Source organism: Lissotriton helveticus, chromosome 6, assembly GCF_964261635.1.
Source record: "Lissotriton helveticus chromosome 6, aLisHel1.1, whole genome shotgun sequence".
NCBI lineage: Eukaryota > Metazoa > Chordata > Amphibia > Caudata > Salamandridae > Lissotriton > Lissotriton helveticus.
The window spans coordinates 1,366,066,726-1,366,090,405 of NC_136067.1; the positions used below are offsets into that span (position 1 = coordinate 1,366,066,726).

Consider the following 23,680-nt stretch of genomic DNA (forward strand, 5'->3'; position numbering starts at 1 on the left):
GAGAAGACCCTAAAAGCAGAGGGGACAGAGTGTGGGTCACTTCAGGTGACCAGGGGCTCGGCAGTCGAATGCCCACCGATGTTGAGTGCTTCAGGAGTGAAGAAGGGTTGCTTGACTCTGCAGTCACGGGGACCAGGAGATGTCGAGGACGACCAGAGTCCGGCGATGAGCTGTCCCACAAAGGATGTCGCGAGCTGCGAGGTCGATTTCGGGCTGGAGCACCAACAAGCCTGGGCAAATGCAACCCACGCGGTCAGAGAAAATAGGTTACGGTGTGGACCAGAAAGGTCCAGGGGACTCTCCATGCAATGGATAGTAGGGCTCGTCTGGAGCAACCAGCTAATCCCAAGAACAAACATGGTTGACCCTCGCCAGGGATCGCAAGGAGACCTCAAGCAAGTTTGCAAAGTACCAGCCCACAAGACACTCGAGGAGAGGAGGTAAATCTTCGGTGCAAATACTGCTCGGGGTCAGGACTACACGGAGTCCAATGCACAAGCTCAGGAATTGTCACTAACCATATGCAATTGCAAATGTGTGTGGTGTACAGGGGTCCCCACGAGGGATACTGGTCTCAGAATTGCTGAGAGGGCAGTTCGACCTCAAGGACCTTCGGAAATCCACTCCTGTGTTGCTGAAATCTTCGGAGTCCTCAGGAGCTCGGGAGAAGCAACCCAGTCAGATGCGTTTGGGCGCCTGCTTTTGCAGGGGAGTAACTCCTTTACTCCAAGGGAGATTCTTCAGTCGTCGAGCATTGTGTAGTCGGGTAACCCACTTTATACCCATGGGAAAGGGGTTGGAAAGATTCTGTGGACTCTCCTAGGGGAGGGGCAGGACAGGGGGTGACTACACCCATGTCCTTTGTCCAGTTTCGCGCCAGAGCAGGAGCAAATGGCTACCAGAACTGGTTTGGGCTGGACTATGCACAGGGACACCAAATGTGCCCCCAGTGCAGACTTTCTGGCACTTTCACAGTGCACCCAACCAGCCCCAAAACACTAAACCCTGTCTGGGAAGTGGTCACACCTCCCTGTGACAGGATGCATATAGTCATGCCTTCCTCTGCTCGCGCTTGGCTCAACAGCAGGAGAGCAGAATCGTGTCTGTGGCTGGCAGCGTCCATTTTGTGCTGCCCAGGTCGAGAAAGCTGGTACCAGGTAGACCGGTGACCCATGTATGTCCCTTTGGAAGGGTGGAACCATACCTCCTACACCAGTGACTGGTGTGGAGGTATGATTCCAAGGTGTTTAAAACAGCTGCTTAGAAACATGTCACGTTTGGAGTCAAAGTTCGCATTTACCATAAAGTTATAATGCACTTAAGCATATATGTCTGGCTGCATCACAGACAACCCAGGAGAATGTTCTCCTACGCTGCAGAGGGGCTCTGCTCATGCAGGGGCACCCTCTCACATAAAACCCAGCACCCTGCCTGCCTTCAGGATTGTTAAGGCCTGCCATGGGGTGACTGATAGGTATTTAAGTATAGTGAACCTATATCTTAAGTAAGTGTTACAAGCACCAGCTTACACAGTCTGATGTAGCAGGCTTGTCGTGTCAATTTGGATGGCCTCTCAGTGGTGGCATAATACATGCTTCAGCCCATGGGATGCCTCTGGGGTACCTATGCCCTGGGTACATGGTGTACCATATACTAGGGCCTGATAAGGGTACCCCAGAATCCAATATGGAGTGTACCTAAAGTACATGCACATCAATTTAAGAGAGAAAGCAGATAGACTGGGGTCCTGGATAGCAGGATCCCAGTCAGACTAGGCCAAAAACAGTACATCAGCAAAAAGTGGGGGTAACCATAAGAAGCCGATCCTACTTTCTAACAATTACACGGCAGATGCGACAAGTATTAATGTGTCCTACACTAACTGAAAAACACTCATGTTACATAACACATAAAATACTCAGGACAGCAGGAAACATCAGTGACAACTCCAGAGCATCTCTTGTGCACATAAGCCACGTAGGTCTTTGCGATCTGTAAGTAGCGGCAAACCGCTCACTCGATCACAGAGGCAAAAAAAACATTTGGCAATTCTTATGGAATGCAGTGCACAGAAAGCCAACAAATATAAGCAATGTGATGGCCTAAGCTCCCTGTTAAGACTTAGTTTGGTCCACAAGAGGTCTTTCTAGAACAGCTAAAAGTGGTTGCTAGGCGAGACGCAAAAAGGATTGCTTTGTGTATACAACACATGCATGAGAAAAAATGTCATGTGTTGATTACGTGTACTTTTGAGTTGTACAATAGTTCCTCATGTATTACAAGGTAAGCACTTCATAAGATGTAGCACGAATAATGAAACAGCCAATATTGTTATTATTCAGCATTTGTTAAGCGCATGGCTACCCGGAGGCATCTCAGCGCTAGCAGAAGCAGGCTAGGTGGTTATGTGGCCGCGTTTTGAAACAACCAGGTTTTAAAAAGCTTCCGGAAGGAGAGATGGTGGGTCACTGAGCGAAGATGTGGAGGAAGGGTGTTCCACAATCTGGCTGCGTTATATGAAGGAACGGCCTCCACATTTAGCCCTTTTCGTTTTAGGGACTGAGGCTAGAAATAACTTTGCCGAACGTAGGTATTTCCTGGGACAATAGAAAGTGATGAGAGCGATTGGGGGCCCTTTCTCTACCCCCCCCCCCACCCCCCCCCAGAGGGTCTTGTGGGCTATAGACAAAGCATTGAATTTTGTTCTTTCATTAATTGGCAGCCAGTGTAAAGTCTTCAAGCAGGCTCAGCAAACTGAGTTTTGGGAATATTAAGCAGCAACGAGCTGGGCAGTTCTGCATGACTTGTAGTTTTCTTATCGATGAATTAGGGCCGCAAGATAGAGGGAATTTCTGAAGTCCAGGCAAGACAGGATCAGCACCTGGACCATGACTCTCCTTGCCGTGATGGGAAGGAGAGGTAGGACTTTCTGAAGCAGTCTATGGATGCCATAGCAGGTTGCTGCCAGGTGCACTGCTTGATGGTCGAATTTGAAGGACTTATCCAGCCAAACGCCTAAACTTTTAATCTTAGTCAGTGGTTCCCAAACTTTTTTCACCCATGGCTCCCTTGACCTATTGGCCGCGGCGCCCCATTATGTTACATTTTTTGGGCGGCTGGAGGAGTGTACGCGCTGCCTCAGGCTGATGAAGGAATTATAATCATAGATGTAACAAAATAAAAATATACTTTGGTTAAGTCAGAAACAATACTATTTAGCACTGGAGGATCCATATGAAATTTGTTTTCACTATTTCTGTTTTACAAAATTGCCTCTGGCAGGATTGTTCGAGGAGAAGAGACTTTTTTTTCTCTGGTGAGGATAGAGGGTGTGCTACATTTTCCAGAGGTACCCAGTCCTATTGGTATTACTATGTGCAGATGTATTGATTTTGCCAATCTTATAACAGCAGAATGGCGAGTCACCTTCTGCGATTCAGACGTATAATCTGCAAATTATTCTAGGATCTCTACACGCCACTGAGCTACTTTAATGGTATACTTTCCTGAGAATATGTTACTAGCAGAGTACAACTCTACTGCGGGCACTGTAAAATTCAAACTATCCATCAGGAGTCAAAACATGCTTGTGGCAAACCAAGTCCTGTAGTAGGCACACTAGTCGATAAGATAGTAAGGCATCTTTCTAGTAGATAAGATAGTAAGGCATCTTTCCTTTGAAAGTGAATATTGTGCTTGAATCCTTGGTCACAAGTGCTTAGTTAGTGTGCTCTTCCTTGCTCCAAGTCAGTAGGACAAGATAAATCATAGGTATGGTAACTTTATGTAATTTCCAGGATACAGTGGTGAACATTATCCACCATTGGGGTCTTGATCCACTCATTGAACACCATTCTGCCCCTAAGCCAGCGCGCACCGGCCCTGTCTGAGTGGCTGCGGGGCTCAAGTTTGTGCACAGTCAGTGAATCAGTATGTCAGAGATACCCAGAGTCCAAACTCACAGCGGCAGAATCAGCTGCAGCATCATCATCATCATGTAGAAAAAGCGTTCATCCGATTTGCATATATGGCAGATAGCAGCAGCCATAGTAGAGTGGTACCTCCAACTTTATTTACCACAAGAATTTGCCAAAAAAAGATAACAGGGATCTAACTTGGGCACACACCTAATATTTGTACTCAGTCAATGGCATGAGTAGAGGAACACCACTCCATAATGCACAAAAGGAAAAATCTGAAGATCCTAGACTTACCTGTGGCATTTAGACAAGGATTGAATATTAATGTGTGTGCATATGCTGCTGCTAATCAATATATAGATCATAAATAGTATATATATGGTACTTAGTATGGACCCAGCTGCTCGGTTAGCACCAAGCCAAAAGCTAATAATTCACGGTTGACAAAAATAAAGTTTAAACAATCTTAGGCAATGCAAGAAAAAATACACACTCCCGTCCATAAAAAGCCAATAGTAGTGGCTGTATGCAGCCAATTTATAGTGTCCTGTTTATTAATATGGGGAGGACAATGCTAACCAGTGTTGCATTGTATGAGAACTGAATGTTATTTTAAAATAAGCATACAGGAGCTAAGGCCTGTTCAGTAGGTGCCAATCACTGATAGAGGTAAAAAATCTAGAGCGTCCAAAGGTAAAACTTATGGGGTACATCTTGGGCAGAAGGGATTGTAGAGAGCGCATCTGTATAACAAAATATGACAAGACAATATTTCATGTCTCTATAACAATTACACACCCTCAGTAGAACATGCCTCATAAATAAGACATATTAACAACTAGCTGCTTTCTGCGGCAAACCTGAAATTCGAAATGCTAGAAGACATTACTCTGTTTTAAGTTTCAACCGGTCTGCTCACGCCATCCTCGTATTTTACGGACTTTATCCTCTTTCACTGTGCACTGCTACAAATAAAGATAATCAAAAGTGAAACTGGAGATAGCCGCTTGTGAGAGAAAAAAAGGCTTTTGCAACCTTAGGATTCCTCGTGTCCCTTGCATCTGTTTCTTTGAAACAGATGAGGCTGCGCAGGACAAATTTCTGGACCCAAGCAGAAAAAGACCCACGTTTGATAGATGCAAAGTAGCAGCATTTGCTGGGGCTAGGATTCAACGCTGCAGAACTGGTCATGTGTGTGCCAGCAACAGCTGTAACTCTTTTGGTGCTACAAATATCTGATATCACAGGAGTGTTTACCTACCAGTGGTTCCCAAACTGTGTGATTGATGCACATCTGTGCCCGGCGCCCCCGACTAGTTTTGACGGCGCACTGGGGTGCTGCGGCGAACAGATTGGGAACCGATCAGTATCAGGGGGCTGGAGGAGGGCCAACACAGTTTGGCCAAGCCAGTCCGAAATCAGGGATAGAGGGTTGCCCAGGACCATTAGCTCAGTTTTAGCTCCATTGAGCTTAAGCCAGGAGTATTTCATCCATTTTGCAACTTTCTTTAGCGATGATTCCAAGACAGATGGGAGGGAGGTTCTGGGAGTGGTTAAGGGAAACCACCAATTGCGGGTCGTCAGCATATGTGAGGATGCTGATTCTGAAAGGCAGGAAATCTTATCGAGAGGTCTCATATACAGACTAAACAATGTGGGGCTCAGTGACTAGCCTTGTTGTACTCCGTAGCTGAGCGACAGGCTCTTGGAGGTGTTACCTCCTTCTAAAACCTGGAACGATCTGCCATCTAAGAAAGACTGAAGCCAGTGGATGAGGCCACCTGAGACTGCAACATTTCTTAGTCATAATTGACCGTATCCAAAGCGGAGCTCAAGTAGAGGAGGATAATGGCAACTGCCCCTACTTGGTCGAGACTTTTCTTAGATTCTTCAATTACAGCAAATAGGGCAGTTTCCATACCTTGTTGTGGCCGGAATCCAGTTTGGGAAGAGTGCAATAAGTTATGGGTTTCTAAGCACTCAGAACGAATTATATGAACATATTTTTCAAAGATCTTACTTATCCCAGGAAGAAGCAAGATGGGACAATAGTTACCCAGAACCTCAGGATTTAAGGTTGGCTTTTTAAGTAGTGCTCCCGCCATGGCATGTTTCCAAGATGGTTGGACCGGGCCGGTGGAAATAGACAGATTTATGACTTCCAGTATGACTGGGAATACTACTTCCTTGGCCTTACTAGAAAGTTGGGGAGGAGAAAAGTTCTGATAAATTGTCCAAGTTCATGGTAGGAAGTTCCTCTAGTAGGTGTTCGATGTCAGGAGAGTAATTATCTCTTGAAGGAATGTCGCTAGGGCAGGGGGGAGTGGGCAAATATATTGTATATAGCTTGGATTTATTGTGTAAAGATTCTGCACGTTCATTGCAGCGGGCTGAGGTGACATCAGGTGAAAGCACTGGAGAGGGAGGCTCCAGAAGATTCTTCATGATGCAAAAGATTCCCCGAGGTGGGTTAGCTGCTGAATTAATTTTTTCTTCATAGTAAAGTGCTTGTGCTTTTTTTTTTATTTCAGTTTGGTAGTTTTATGGACGTTCTGTAATTCTGTTTACTTAATTCATTGTAATCTTTCCTCCATTTCCTTTCCAGTCTTTTGCAGGTTTCTTTATATTCCCGAAGCTTAGGTGAATACCATGGTGACACTTTCTCTCTTGCCTTTTTATAGCTAGGTTTAGTAGGGATGATTTCGTCGAGGAAGATTCTATCCACTGAGTGAATTTTTTCTGTGGCTGAGATAGGGTTGGACTCTAACGTAGGCCTGGTGTTTGTAATGGCTAAGATCCAAGGTTCTAAAGGTAATTTGGCCCATGGACATTCCCAGCTACAGATAGGTTTAACTGCGGTGGATTGTGTTGATGTATTCCAAAGAATAGGGATCAGGAAGTGATCTGACCAGGGCACAGGGATAGGGTCACCCACTGAAAGCTTGTCGATATTTGATAAAACATGATCTAAAATATGGTCTTTACTGTGAGGAGTAGGGCCATTGACTTTTTGTATTAGTTGAATGGCAAGTAGATCTTGGGTAAATTCAGAGGTATCAGATTTTGTTGGGTCATCTCAATGCAGATTAACATCCCCATGGAGGATAAAGTTAGGGGAGGAGCTTGCTAAAGTGGCTGCAGTTTTAAGAGGGATTTAAGAAGGCACCTGGGGGACGATCGATTGGGATTCCTGAAAAGGTGCGAGTAGCAGAGAATGAAATTGCGAAGGAGTGGTTTTCGCAGTCTAGTATAAGGTCAGACAACGCAACATTTAGAGGAATCCTTAAAGACAATAGCAATGCCTCCACCTTTCCTCTTTCCACTGTCTTTCCTCTGGATATAGTAACCATGTTGGGGGGGGGGGGCTTGCACAAGATCAGGTTCAGATTCCTTATGAAGCCAAGTTTTGGTTAAAAATAATGAATCAGGTTGTTCCCCTTCTAAAAATATGTAAAGTTCGGAGGAGTGTTTAGTTATAGATCTGAAATTCAATTAAAAAAAAATTGTAGGTATGGAGGGTATGTGGTTCTGGCCCAGTACTTGGGACGAAGCATAGACTAAAAGAACAAGGAGTTCAAAAAGAGTTGTCATTAGTTAGACAGAAAGAATGAAGACATGGGATCAGTAACATTAGGAGTAGACTGGAGGAGTATACAATTTTACCTAGAGAAGGGGCAGGGGTTCTGGACCCTGCCCTGGAGGGATGTGGACGGAAGCAGATGGGCTTGCCTTTGGTGCGTCCGCTCTGCCATGCAGCTTAAGTAATAGACAAGGGAGTGTATTACAAGTGACCTCTGCCAGACGGAAGTTGCTCAGCCCACTCTCAACAGCTCCCTCCATGCAAATGCAGAATCTGGGGTGGAACGGGGCGCGAGCACGAGACAGTCACGGAGCGAGGGTGACCATCCTGACTCCTGCAGAGGAGGTCGCTCCCCACGCTCCCTGATATCGCAGCTCTGGTCCACTACATTGCCTGCTTTAAAATCGAGGCAGATTGGTATCGTAGCGATGCGCTGAACTGTTACATTGCCTGCATTCAAATTGTGCCAGATTGATATCGTAGCGCTGCGCTGGACTGTTTCATTGCCTACATTAAAATTGTGCCACATTGTAGCGCTATATCGTAGCGCTATATCGCATTTCTTGAGTGATTGATTCGCCTGGTTTCGCTTTTGTTTATATGATATATGATTTATATGATAGATACTGTGAACCACGCTGTCTTACTGGCAAGACTGGAAGAAGTGGGGGTGACAAACATGGCTCTGCGATGGTTTCAGTCTTATCTGGCAGGTAGAGGGCAGGCTGTCGCTTTGCCCCCTTTTCAATTAGATTTTTATGTCAGTAAGCATGGGGTCCCTCAGGGTTCCTCAATCAGCCCCATTTTATTCAATGTTTATATGCGGCCATTGCTGGATGTTATTAAAGCCAATAATATAAGTGTAGTTAATTACGCTGATGACACTCAACTGATTGTGTCCTTGGATGGCGACCATGCAGACTCCCAAGAAACATTCCATAAGTGTATGTGTGAAATGGCGTCTTGGTTGAGAAACAACGCTCTGCAATTCAATAGTGACAAGACGGAGATTTTGCACTGTGATGTGGGCGGAATGCCAACAGTTTTGCCCTCTGACTTTTGGCCCATTCCTACAGACACACCTCCGGTTCCTGTGAGCACGGTACGCAATCTGGGGGTTAGCTTCAATGAGAAGCTTAACCAGGAATCACATGTAAATAAAGTAGTTCGACATTGTTACATGCTCATCAGAGGACTCCGTAAGGTACTACCACTATTGCCGCCTCAGGCCAGAGGCTTAGTGGTTAGGAGTGTTGTTCTCAGCCGCCTGGATTATTGTAATGCTTTGCTACTGGAGTCCCCGTGTTATTTGATCTCGCGGCTCCAGAGTATCCAGGCGGCAGCAGCAAAACTTGTTCTTAAGAGAACGCGCGGGTCTTCTACATCTCAGGCCTTGGCTGAGCTGCATTGGCTCCCGGTGAGACAAAGGATATTGTTCAAGTCCTTGTGCATTGCCTTTAGAGCGCATCAGGGACTTGGACCCAAACCACTTCAGGCTAGGTTTGGATGGTATGTACCTGCACGTAGTTTACGTTCTTCAGTAGCTAATCTGGCAATCATTCCGAGGAGTAAGAGATCTACAATGGGAGGACGAGCTTTCGGCGTAGCAGCAGCTCGCTTATGGAACAGCCTCCCCCGGGAATTGAGGCAAATACAGGATTTGCTGCTGTTCCGAAATAAAGTCAAGACCTGGCTTTTCCCAGAGTTTAACCAGCCGGCCAGTCAGTTTCTGCAGCTGCGTTTTTATCTTTAGTTTACTGTGTCTCAGCGCCAGGATGCCCGTAGGGTAACAGAGCGCTTTACAAATGCAAAATACATACATACATACGTATATAAAAGTAATGCTTCATGCGGTGAAGGCATAAGGTATGGGAAGGTATGCGTCTTGTGCGAAGGAGACAGAAGACGTAAGAAAGTCGTGCATTCACTGTAGGAGAGGGTAGAACTACTGGAAAACCAAAAGTTTCATGCAGTGAAAGCAGAGAGAAGTAAAAGTACTGAGCTACTGGTTAAGGCAGATGGTGTGGGACGGTCCCGCAGTTTGTGAGGTGAAGCCGGGAGGTTTGGGTAACTCCTACATCATGTTAGGAAACAGCAGAGGGTGCAGGAAAGCACGAGTGCTGTGGGTGACAGTCGAGGTACTGTCAAGTGATACTTTCTGTGAGACGAAGACAGAAGAAAAGAGCAAGTCGTAGGTATTGTGATGTCTACATTGAGCTTTCAGGGGTTTGGCGACTAGAACACGTTTCCTATGACAATATAATAACTATTGCTTTTATTTGGAAGAATCAAAGTATACCCCCCTGTTCTGGAAGTGCCATGGAAGCTGCTTCAGAGTCAAACAGACGAGTACACAGAGATAGTTGAATGTGCAGTTGGAGTGGACGTGATGCCTTATTTATGAGACTGTCACAAGGGAAGTTCCTGTACATTCATCTGTATTACAGATTCTGGTTAATGCGCTGCTTTTGAAGTCATGTGCGGTCTCCTGCGAAGCATTTAGTGCGGGATTTGAACGGTGCATTATGGCAAGCCACGGAGTTCATATTACCCTCTATACTGACTGACGGCCAGCACACACCGCAGTCAGCACCCTGGTAATGACTAGGGGCTCTGGTGAATATCTAGGTGCCGGACAAATGTGTTTTTCTGCATTAATTCTTTCACAAATATGCAAGTTGGCATGTGCTGAAAGTAGCATGGAAGTGAATCTAGAAGTGTGCTCGCCTCCCTTTCAGGGTCTGCCAATCTGCTGTAGACCTGCTGGGTCACACCTCTTCTATCGCACATACCAAACCCCACATCTAAGGGGTGCAGTTCGTTCTGTGATGAATTGTATTCCGGATGCTTTATATTGGTTTCTGTGCTGCTCTGTAAGATACTTCCGTTCAGGGTCACACTGGTGACATTATAATAGCACGATTATATACAGACAGACACACACAAATTACAGTGACTATATATTATTTGCTTGCAGTTTACTTGTGCTGTAAATAACAATTATTTAGATTACCTTCCTTTATAGTCTCGGTTTATCGACCTACTAAGGATGGTTGCCTAAATTGCTGCACTGCCTGGATTCAAGCCTGAGAAATACATAATAGCCTTCATTCTAAAATGCATGCAACCCATTCTAGTCTCCTTTGGTGTATAGGTAGTCAAGTAAAGAACTATATCGAATATCCTCTATACTCAATTTATCATCCTTGGAATGTTAACAAGCGGCACTGAAAGCGATTGTTTTCGCGATTGCTATGGTTAAAAAAAAAAACTGCAAGGGGAGTGCGTCACTGCGAGCCATAAGTCTTCAATTATCGCGCCAGTGTCTGGGCACGAAAATTGTAGACATATGGGCTTTGGTGTGCGTAACAGACAACAATAGGCCATGTGCGAAGCAATACGCCCGCCTTTGGCCTATTGCGCGGTCTGTTAAAAAAAAAAAAATAACACGCGCGCAAAGCCCAATAGCGGAACCCAAAAGGAAAAGCACATGCACGAGTGTGTGCGATTCCAGGGTCTGTTTCTAAACCCCCTACAAAACAGCTCACCTGCTGCGCAGTGCATCATGAGGGGCGAGCCCTAAAAAGTGCTTACCAAATTATGAAGGAGACTGTGTACCACCACAAGAAAAAGATCCAGTCCTTATGGTTGGTAGCAAACGGCGACAAGGCGGCAACAAGAAGGGACTAACAAGCCTCATAATCAATCAAAAGCCAGCATTTAACAAGGTCAATGAAACCTGCCAATGAAAAATATGGGAGGAGAGTAGGCGACGCTTCCACAGCATACTCGACTACTGCATGCCTCGCAGAGTGAGCAGCACGTGTGCGCTGCCGCTAGGCTCGACCTAAAAAAATCAGAAGAGGTCCTATTTATTGTACCCTCAAATGGCACCCAAACCCTGCCCTGTGTACTCCTAGTCCTGAGCCACGTTTAAAAGTCCCTCATAGGCTGCTAGAATAGACTGCGAATTCTCTTGCATTTATCCAGTCATTGTTAATATCAAAATCTCCAGCCAGGAATGTTTTAAGGCTAGACCTCACCATAAAATGTGGCTCAATCTTATATCTATTTCTTAACATCACTAACATTTCGAGGTGTCACCTAAGCCAAGCTTCAGCTTGGACGCTTTTATAACAAGAAATGCAAACTAATGAACAGCACTAACTTTAGTTCTGTCTTTCTGCTCTTTCAATTGTTACTATGTTTTCACTAAAGCCATCCACAGCGTGCCTTCAAAGTGAGTGTCAGGTTGGAAGTTTCCATTGGTATTGTAGGTCTTCAAATGCTTGTGCAGAACATAGGACTTTAACTAGAGTGGAGTAGTCAGACTTGATCAGGCCCACTCATCAAATCCATGTATAACAAGCATTGGAAATGCAATAGGTCTCGCATTAGAAAAGTTGGATCTATTGGTTTTGTAAATGACAATTTTATTTTTATGTGTTGGTCTTGAAAATAGCAAAATGAATAGCTTTGTCATTAACAATGCCAATACTTTTAACTTTTGCAAATGTGACACCTATAGCATTTGTAATGCAACATGTTTTGTATGTACGTGACTTAGACTTATGTTCAGTGTATTTTATTGTGTCGAAAATCCAAGAACAGAGGTGAAATATTAACATTTTTGTGACAATTGTAATAAAGCTTGAAACATTGAGAGAACATATTTGAACCAGTTGTTGTTGAATAGTTGCACAGAGTGATGCTGTGAGGGTGATAGATAGAGTGAGTGGCGATAGATAGATAGATACATAGATAGAGTGGCGATAGATAGATAGAGTGAGTGGCGATAGATAGATAGAGTCCGATAGATAGAGTCTGATAGATAGAGTCTGATAGATAGAGTCCGATAGATAGAGTCCGATAGATAGAGTCCGATAGATAGAGTCCGATAGATAGAGTCCGATAGATAGAGTCTGATAGATAGATAGATAGATAGATAGATAGAGTGAGGGCGCTAGATAGATAGATAGAGTGAGGGCGATAGATAGATAGAGTGAGGGAGATAGATAGATAGATAGTGAGGGCGATAGATAGATAGAGTGAGGGCGATAGATGGATAGATAGACAGATAGAGTGAGGGCGATAGATAGATAGAGTGAGGGCGATAGAGTGAGGGCGATAGATAGATGTCTGTTGTTCCTGTCTGTGAGATGCGCCCCCTGTTGGTCCTGTGTGTGTGAGATGCGCCCCCTGTTGGTCCTGTGTGTGTGAGTTGTGCCCCCTGTTCCTGCCTGTGTGAGATGCGCCCCCTGTTGTTCCTGTCTGTGAGATGCTCCCTCTGTTGCTCCTGTCTGTGTGAGAAGCATCCTCTGTTCCTGTCTGTGTGAGATGCGCGCTCTGTTGTACCTGTATGTAAGAAGCGCCCACTGTTGGTCCTGTCAAGTGTGGGAATGAATGAGAGAAAAGAGAGCAAGAGGAAAAAGAATAAAGGTGATAGAGAGAGAGGGAATAAGGGGAAGGGGAGTGAGAGAGAGAGAGAGAGAGAGAGAGAGAGAGAGAGAGAGAGAGAGAGAGAGGAGAGAGAGAGAGAGAGAGAGAGAGAGAGAGAGAGAGAGAGAGAGAGAGAGAGAGAGAGAGAGAGAGAGAGAGACAAAAAAACACAAGTGATACAAAAAAGTAAGCCATGCACGAGTGATTAACGAATGCTGATATTTTAAGCCCACAGCACATGTTACTTTGCCCAATGGGAGAATATAAAAAATTGACAGAGTGCGCAAACCACAGAGTTAATGGCCAATAAAATAAATCCAAGAGCGAGCCGTGCACGAGTGAATAAGTACTGCTGATATTTTTAAGCACACATCTAATGGTACTTTGCCCAGTGGTAGAATAAAAAACAAATTGACAGAGTGTGCAAACCACAGTGTCAATGGGCAATAAGAAAGCAGGAGCAAAACTCCGAACTGTACTCTATTACCTGTCAGCCTCATAAACACGATGTTTTGTGCGCAAAGGATTCTGGAGGTATGTATGGTAATTAGCATTTCCTGTTCACGGCTGGGGCAAAAATTCCTTTAGATGATCGATTCTTGCTCTACACATTTTCTTCTCATTTAATACCTTTAAAAAAAGAGAGAGAAGTCCACTGTGTCGTAGCCATCACCCCCAAAAAATGAACAGCAACAATAACTACCAGATGGGAGAATTAATATATTCGTCCAGGCCACAAGCAGCAAGGAATCCAGGCGCCTGAGCTGAGTGTGCACCACGTATGTTCCTCGCTTGCATCACCCACCAGAAGGATTTCACAAGTGCTGCAAAATCAGTAGGCATAGAAACAAATGGAGAGGGAGGGGGTGGGCTGCCTACTGATGCGTTGTGGCAAGAGATGGAGAGTGAGAGCAATTAGGGGGGAGGAGAAGTGAGGCCAGAGCGAGCTGATGCCTTTGATGATGGAATGCGCGCTCCCAGAAGCTGTGCCAATGGAATTAACGTCTAGACTAATGGTACATTAGTACAACTGTAACAAGCGCTATTTAAAATGGAATTCTTTTTAATAAGGCAGAGTTATGTACGTAGCACATACATAATGTTTAGCAACTATTCTGTCTGCATCAAGAACGGATGGTGGGGCAGACGTAACGTAGAGTTACTTGTGCATGTGCTTAAACTGGTGGTTTCTTTTATCCTCTCCTGATTTGTCAAAAGTAACCTGAAGCAGCTGACAACTCCCTGCGGCGCTGTCAGAGGAAATGCAGTCGCATCACATACCGGCGAACAGTGTACTTAGCAGGCAGTGTTGTGGGAGGAGTTGCAGAGGTGGGTGATGGTGCGGCGCTAGGCTAACTGTAGTGGCTAGAAGAAAAACACAATGAAAACTACAATAATATAATTCAAAAAGTGACTGGGGCATTTAGGACGGCCAACACCGACCTATGAACTCCAACATGGCGACAGCAGAGAGAGCGGCGTGGGCACTGCAGGAGGAATGAGAGGGGGGCAGGAGGAAAAGTGGCTGGTGAGACTGGCCCTTAGTGCGTCACTCAGTAAAGCCCAATGTGCTTAAATGTAGGAATGTAAATATACAGGAATAGGATTGGCCAGTATCATGACGGTCTTGCGACTTTAATTATATTTTTGCGAATGCCCTGCAGCCACCATTACAAATCATAATGGTAGCGATTTTCTCAAAAGATTGACCTGGCGCGTTGATATTTATGTAAACCATTGTGGTCATGATTCTCTTTTCGTGCTGGCAGGGGGCGGAAACAAGCACACTCCTACACCGCAAATGTAATGAGCGAAGCATATCGTTGACAGCCTTGCTGCAGACAGAGCGTTAAGAGCCTGCAGCTTAACAAGAGAGAAAGAAAGAGGGAGATGTATGGAGTTGGAGAGAATGATCAGAGACCGAGCAGAGAGAGAGGAGAGAAATGGAAAGAGAGAGAGAGTTCGATTAATATATTCGTCCAGGCCACAAGCAGCAAGGAATCCAGGCGCCTGAGCTGAGTGTGCACCGGCGGCCGTGAAACTGAAAGTACGGCCGGCCGGCCGTGAATAATTAGGGGATGAGCGCACGCTGAGAAGCTGCCTTTGATGTGGTAATGCGAGGCAGGCAGGCAGGCGGCTGGTGGCATTGTGCACGCGCTTTTTAGGGCTTGCGCTTGCGCTTGCGCAATGACCTAAAAAGCACATGCACTCAAAGAAATCGCCAGTGGAATCGCCAGTGGTGGTTAAAGACTGGATAAGCCCCAATAGAGCTTCCAGCTGTGCACATGTGCACAGCAGGCGAGCCCTAAAAACATTAAGCAATATGGAGCATGTTTGTCCTTTCGAAGAAGTCTGAAGGTAATCCCCTGAGAAATATCTTATAATTCTCCCCCAAGACATCTACTAACAAAATTATACAGTACAGGGGAAGATGAAGGCTCCCAGAAGGGGATTTGTGAGCATTAATTATAGTACACCAAAAGATTGTTACTTCTGTGGTAGCTATCAAACCATATCCTTGACAGAATTAGCCACCAATATTGTAGCAAAAATTCTGGTCACAAGGTTTAAGAAATGGATTCCCATTATTGGTATAAAAATGCAGGTTGTTTTTGTTTAGAACATTAGAACCAGATGTCCCTTTAACAGATGGGCTTCTCGGGAAAGGTTTCCAGTGTCAGAGCCAACTAAGATTCCGCTGTCTGAAACCCAGCAGGGGGTTGAGGAGGTCTGGTGGAAGGGGAGTTATGGACTTGGGGATGGGTGGGTCAGGGTAGGAGGGATACTCATTTTAACAGTTGCCTATGGCCACAGGCTCCTACCCGCCACATTACAAAGATAAATGCAATATGCTCGGGGGAGGGTTCAATTCCGCTGGGCAAAATTTGTTGCATTTCAGAAATAACCCCCCAAAGTGAGTGTAAATGACATTTCAGCCATCCTGCGTTATGTTTTTGCCAAAAGTGCACCTCCTGCATCAGTACAGTACACAAAGATGGGCAAGTTGCATCTCAGAAATAACCCCCCCAAAGTGAGTGTTTCCGCTACTTGCCCAACTTTGGGTACTGTAGGTGTGTCCCTTGCACCAAAGTGCAGAGCCGGGAAGCTAAGTAGCCAAGTATTATTAGCATTGTACTTCTTATGTAACTAACTAGCCAATTTTCATTTATTGATACTGGTTTTACATGACCTCTAGTGTGTGGTCAGGACCTTCCGGTCTTAGCAAACCATCCCACAAATGCTAAGCCATTTGTCCACTTGCCCCTTAACTTCTTGTTAACAGCATTGGAGATTATCCAAAACAAGGCCAATATCTTCAGTTGGTTTCCTCGCCTCGTTACTCCAGTTAAAATTGACAATAATAAAAAGTCAGTGAAATCGAGCACATTGAAGGCATTTTTATATGCCTCATTACCTCATTTTTCAATGGCTTTATTTCATAGAGGAATCCTACTAACTTTTAACATTAGCAAAGGTGTGGTCACTTCCACCATCACCACAAACATAACTCATGAGCGAAGGTCCCGGCTTTCCCCTACCTCGGAATTTTATTTGAAGCAAAACTTAACTGGAAACAATTGATGGAGAGAAACTTGTGCGACGTGCATAAAGCTATGTAAGCTATTGCCAATTATGCCCACAGATTGGGTTGTTGGTCCCATGAAGTTGATCTTAAAGTTATACCAGTCTACATGTATCTCCAAGGTCTTATATGGTAACGAGGTTTGGGGGTACACAGTAGACAATAAGTGACAGGTTGCTCAAAATAAGTTTTTGAGACAAATTTTGAAAGTCCCGTAGGGCACCCCCTTGTTTACCGTACCGTACATGAAAAACTGAGGGTTAATTATATAGCAGATTTAGTGGCAATGAAGCTCTTGCTGTGTTGAGTGAAGATATGGTCTAGGGATGAAACAGAGTTTAACCGCTCGATTATTTCAGACTGTTTGTCGCTAGATCATGCACTCAAAATTACTTGGTTATGGTGTGTAAAGGAGAACTTTATGGTTCTAGGCAGCGCAGATATGTTTCTGAAATGGGACACAGTGAGGCCTCAGACCCTGAGACTAGTCAAGGAGCTTTATTTTAAACACGCCACCGCTCCCTGCAAAAACACTGACCTCGTGAAACCAGCTGTGAGAGGGCATGTTTTGCTAAAATCAGTACAGGGAATAGAGAATTATCTATACACCCTTAAAAACCCTTTTGATAGCTTTTTAGTAACCAGTTTAAGATTAATTCAGCTGCACTATCTGCTGGCGATCCAATCGGTTTTATTACCTGCAAATGTGAGAGGGCCCTGTGGGTGTGACGATAGGTCTCCTTAGGACACTTTACACTTTGTCCTCTTAAGTAAATATTTTAGCCCCCAGGAGATGGTTTCTTAGCCCACTTTTAAAAGCTATGAAATTCTGACAAGCCCGGGTTTCACTCATGTACTTGCAGCTATTGCCCAACGACCATACCCTTTATGTTGTCACTAATTTCCTGAGGGCTGCTTTTAGATCAAGAAGCTTAAGATGTGACTGATGGCCGCTTGGACCTTGCGATTTTGCACAACACTTCTCTTAATGAATTAGAACTGTAATGATGTTCATTTTATAGTTTGTTTTTATCTTTTATAGTTATGACCTCCGAATAAAGATGTATTTACTATTATTATAAAACTCATGAACAGTTACTTGACCAGTCAATAGTGATCAAGAATCTGTAATTTAGAGTTGTGCTAATAAATACGTTAATAAAAAAATAAAAAGATGCATTCCAGAGTCTCTTAGAGCTCACCTCCTCAACCAGCTTTACAAAATGGCTATCTGGCGCATATTTGCTCTTCCTGGTTCATAACAGCCCTATGCAGCCAACAAGCTGCTGTTTATTAGGGTTTTTCACCAATACAGCAGTAATTAACACTGTTCTACATTGTGTAGTAAAGATGAAGTGCCAAATGATTGAAAAAAAATATGTATGAATCATGATTCCGCTGGGGTATGCATGACCAGGCAATGGTCTTAGCCTGTAGCAGTGTATTAATTTAAACTGCAAGGTGTTTCCAAAATCTGTAATAGCCAGCCTTTATAGTTTTCAGTATCGGGGTGCACAGTGGGGTATTAGTTGATCAATTGTAAACCAGCAGAGACGTGTAAGGCTCCCACATCACAACATAGGTGGCATACTTATTAAAGGGCACCGAGCAAAAGCTCCAAAAATTCAGAGGGAAGGAGAAGGCTCCATTGGATGAGTAGTGGATACTTTCTAGTGCAGCGTATTCAATCCTTCCATAACCCCTAAAAGAAAGCTTAGGCAACCTCGAAGCCTTACTCTAATCAGTGTCTTAACAGAACAGCAACTAATTGAGGAGTGAACAAAATCAAGCACGTGTGAAATCCCACTCCAACATGTGTTTACTGCTATATTTAACTCAGTAAATCTTTTTGAACCATTTGTTAATGTTATTTTTTGATTGTCTGCCTACCATTAATAAAAACATGCATCATTTAAGAAATATGCCTACTTGTCTTTTATTTTTGTGTGCGTCTTTTTGGCGTTAATACATACGTGTGTCAAAGGTACAGTCGTGCAATAAGAGGTGAAAGGGCATGTAATGTCACTGATACCTACACCCAAAGATTTACAACATGGACAAGTTATACTCATGGCCAAGTGTCTGAGTGACCTAATATAGTTGCTGTGAGATTTTTAATGAGTCATTTCGCAAAAATGCATTACTGCTAGCAGGGAGAGGATAATCTGGAAGACGGGTTGCCCTGGCTCTGACAGATAGCACCAAGCACACAAAGGATTGGCCTATGGACAGAAGAAATGCCAAGCAGGCACAGCAAAACGTGCACAAAAGAAAAACAACTGCATATGAAGGTGATCACGACATATCATACAAAGCTTCTGTTCCACCCCCAAAAAAACAACTAGTATAATAGTTCAATATTTCCGGAGCAGCAAGGCTAAAAACAAGCATTGAAAATGCAACAGGTCTCGCCTTTGATTAAGTAAAAGCCATTTGCTTTGCTAATGGTATAGTATAGCAAAGAAAATGGTTTTAACTTAATGAAAGGCGAGACCTATTGCATTTTTAATGGTTGTTTAGATCTGGAAAGGGCTTAAGACGTCCCTTCCGATTTAAATGTCAGTTTGCTAGAATCGTCCGATCATTGACGTTTAAAAATACAAATACCTTTGCAATTTAACAATTAACACAAATCTCACAGTAGTCTGTAACAAATATAAAATATAGCATGTATGTAATAAACACTGCAAGAAACACCTAGAAAGACTACTTTGTGTGCATCACGAAGGTCACTAGATTGCCCATAAAGAAAATGGTGTTAAACACCCAATGACCGGCACTTCCCTGGAAAAGTACTGTTTATTGATAGGCTCTTTAAGACAATAGCACAAAAACAGGTCAGTCTCTGGGCTAGCCCTTTAACAGCCACTACACGCATAGCAAGTTCACTACCATTTCTCTCGGACAGAACTAGATTTTTATACAGATCACATTACTTAAAAGGCAAGGAAACCAATGCATACGTGGTCCCATTGCCTTCATTAGTGCTTGCTTAATGAGCTACAGGACACGGACAACAAAAGTGAAAGGAAAACAAAACAGTTAAATCCTTTTTATTTTGCAGACGAATCCATTTAAGTAGGAAGATTGAGCATTGGATCGAACCCACTGAACAAGCTCAACAGAGGAGAATGATGCTCTGTGGCTCCTACTGCCTCAAACCTCTCTCACTCACTCAGATCTCAAGGGAAAGGCATTAATTGCTGCACTCCATGTCCACGCAGCACTTCAGGTCTGAGAACCTCCGGTCCACAGAGTGAGAATGCGCCACTGTGAGAATGTGCCAGGGGCGGAGAGCCGCGTACCACCTTCAGCCATGCTTAAAACCAGGCATGGCATTCAGCAGATCAAAAACTGACTGACCAGCCAGGTTGCAGAAGATCTCAACGCTTACCAACTGGACGACTTCCTGCCCCAGGCTCTCACTGGGCAGACCAGAGCCCTATATAATTTAAGCCTTAAAAATAGTCCCATGTTTAAGGTAACCAGAAGGCTCCATCACCGGAGACACGTTTCCATTCCTACTCTTTATTTTTACATGCCTCACGAGCCGTTGGTCCAATTGGCTCAATGAAAACGGACCAAGTCTACAACTCCCATAATACACCAATATGCTAAATAAACATGCAATTGTGTTGCGCTGCCAAGGATTCATCTGGTCACCCTACCCAGGCTTATTGTGCATAAGGTGGGTGAAACACGTGCGCTAATGTTACCCCAATATACCAGAAGATGATCTTTAACCCCTTCCATACTGCCGTAGGCCACTGGCCGACGGCAGCACTACCTCGCTGGTGCTGCCGTCGGCCAATGGCCGATGCGGCCGCGCCGTTTTTTTTTAAAACGGCCGCACTGCAATGAAATCGCGGAAGCAGTCAATGGGTTAAAACAATAAATATATATTCATAGATACTGACCCTCTGACCAGAATAATTTCAACAAAATCTTTCTCTTTATGATCTTTTTTTTTTTTGCTAGTCATGGTATTGAGTTGTTCTGACAATGCAGAAAATGCTGCTGGACATGAACATCCAGTTGAACCTAAAATGTCAGCCCTTAGATCGCAGCACCTGCTTACTGTCTGGCATGTGTTGTGCTCTCAAAATAATGTTTTATTTAGTTATTTATAAAGTTTTATATAGCGCGAACTAGACCCAAGAGGGTATCAGAGCGCTTAACATTTAGGATCGTTGCGTTAAGAGTTACATCAGATACAACAGCATAGTAAGATGCAGTACACATAAAAAATGATTCACAAATTCGTAGGACGGAGGGGAGGAAGAAGTAATAAAACCCTGGTGTGCACCTGGCTTGATATGCTGTGCACAACATGTAGAATAAGAGACTTCACTGACCTGTCCGGCAGTGTCGCAGAGCTGCAGCTTCACCGGCTTGCCATCAACGGCCACCACAGCTGTGGAGGGAAAGACACAAACACAAAGGAAAAAAAAAGAAAACACAAAGCGTTAGATGTCCGGGTGGCTCGAAGTTTTCCGTGAGAATATATGGCATGCTACCCCAAACCTTTTTGTCTCGCTGTCTCTCCAATTAATTCTGATTTAATGACCTGAAAAACTGGAACCTGATCAGTCGCTAACCCTCGGGCTGCGCTAGCTTCAGGGTTCTCAACCGATTTCACCGCGACCCATGAAATGTCAAATCACTGGATAGAAGACAGACCCCCCAGGATATAGCGGCATGGATAGGCAAATTTAGCGGCACAAAAATGAAAATTTAGCGGCACAAAAATGGAAATTTAGCGGCATTTAGCGGCATTTTATTTTGTGGTTTTTGCAACACCAAACACAGATATCTTACTGTTTGAGTTATTTGACAACATGGAGCTATGTACATTTTGTTTATTTACAATTCAGCCCATTTGTTTTAATTAAAAGGCATGTTAATCTTGGGCAAGTACGGTAAGTTCTTCCGAGCACTCCAAATCAAGACCAGTATTGTGCTGCTGGTTGTAGTGTACACAGAGCAGATACAGCACAGACAGCAGCAGTGCAAGCTTCCCTCACACACAGAGCAGATACAGCACAGACAGCAGCAGTGCAAGCTTCCCTCACACACAGAACAGATACAGCACAGACAGCAGCAGTGCAAGCTTCCCTCACACACAGAACAGATACAGCACAGACAGCAGCAGTGCAAGCTTCCCTCACACACAGAGCAGATATAGCACAGACAGCATCAGTGGAAGCATCCCTTGCATAACCGGTACAGCACAGGCAGCAGCAGGGTGCGCGCACACACACACACACACACACACACACACACACACACACTCCCCCACCCCAACACCATCCCCTGCATAGAGAACAGTTACAACAAATAATGGAATGACATACATCACATTTTGTGATCGGGCCATGATGGTGTTCTTCTGGCAGTGTGCACAGAAGAGCTCAGCCAATAAAGATAAACTTTAAAAAATCCGCAAACATTTTCCCAGGTGCATACAAAATTTCCCACACGTAAAATTTGAGAAATATTCTTGGTATCTTTCCTAGCATGGCAGGGATTGCAAATGCTCAGAGCTTTCCCTGGCAAGAAAATCCCTTTGCAACCCTGATACCCACTGTGACTCATAGCGCGGACTTTACCCGAAGGTGTCAGAGCGCTTCACAAAAGGAACATAAATGGAACACAAATTGTGAGCAACCAAAAATACATGAGGTAGTAAAGGTAATAATGACAATTGTGAGCAAACTGAATACATGAGGTAGTAAAAATGTTGAGCAACCAAAAACACATGAGGTAGTAAACTAAAAGGTAATAGTAACAATTGTGAGCACACAGAATACATGAGGTAGTGAGAATTGTGAGCAGCCAAAAATACATGAGGTAGTAAAAAGTGCACAGGAAGAAAAAAGTGACAAATGTGCAGTTACAAGAACACAGTATCATTTGAGGCGTAATACTGCAAAAGGTGCTAGACACTCAGGCACACGAACAAGCGTTATGTAGGCAAAGTGGCACTTGAGCAAGTATCAAAGATAAAAACATGTGCGAGCGCTTGTGGCACTGTTACTCCCTGCGCCTCCCTGCACTGCCCCCCTCCCACCCGGCCAGCGCTCTCACAGAAACATGCAGCCCGGGGCCGGTCGGCCACATCTCCGCAGCCCGGGGCCGGTCGGCCACATCTCCGCAGCCCGGGGCCGGTCGGCCACATCTCCGCTGCCCCCCTCCCACCAGGGCAGCGCTCTCCCCTATGTGTGCGGCGGGGCCCCACCAGCGGACTGACTGGACTTACCTGTCTTCTGTTTGCCGGCCGGCTTTCCTCCTGCTCCGAGCCCCGGTCCTGCTGAGAGTCTTCATGTCGTCGCTGCAGCTTCGTGCTCTCTCCTCCCCCTCTTGGTGTGGTGCTGGTCTTCTCCCTTCGCCCGGCCGCCGTCTTCTCCTTCTCTCGCCGCAAATGACTCGCCGCAAATGACGGAAACGGGGGCGACGGGCGGAAACGGCAAATTTCGCGGGCTTTAGGGCAAATATCGCGGCATTTGCGGAGATCGCGCGATTTCGCGATTTTTTTGCAAATCGCGAAATCGCGATAAGCTGGAGGGTCTGAGAAGAGAAGCTGTTTAGAGCTAACACAGAGGGAGTGGGTGAGTGACTGAGGCATGGGGCTATCTGCTCATTCTGCTTCATTCATTTTCTGGTCACGTTTCCTCACCAAAGGCTGGTGAAATAGAATACCCAATGGTTTTTACTCAGGGAGTCATAAAATGAACACAAACTACCACGAGTGTTCATTGCATCCGTTTTATTTAGCGGCTTTTAAAGCCCGTGAGGAATGCATTATTTTTGAACCAATAATTGGATCGTTGTAAATTATGGTCTCACAGACACCGAAGAATCCAAATAGAAAATGTAATGGATTACACTTCAAAAGAAGCACTGCACTCCGTAAACAACCATACGATACTCCACTTAATTAAGTTCTCTGCATAATTTGAAAAATGTGACTTTAAAAAAAATACACACATTGTATTAATATTCATTTGTACATAGATATAATACCATTGCGCTTTCGTTTAGAAGTACAAACACGTATTGTCATGTGCGGACATCTACTTGAATAAGAATATCAATAAAAAAATATACCGGGAACATGAGTGAAGTGCCAACTTTTGAGATTATCCTTTATTAAATATG

General features: G+C 44.5%; 1 protein-coding gene across 1 annotated transcript in view; it reads right to left on the reverse strand.

The window, feature by feature from the left end:
• RHOU (ras homolog family member U) overlaps nucleotides 1-23,680 on the reverse strand; it is a 39,881-nt gene that overhangs the window by 2,973 nt on the left and 13,228 nt on the right. The window contains exon 2 of the mRNA XM_078649111.1: nucleotides 20,878-20,936. Within this exon, the coding sequence (XP_078505237.1) occupies nucleotides 20,878-20,936 (59 nt within the window). The remainder of the gene's footprint in view (nucleotides 1-20,877; nucleotides 20,937-23,680) is intronic.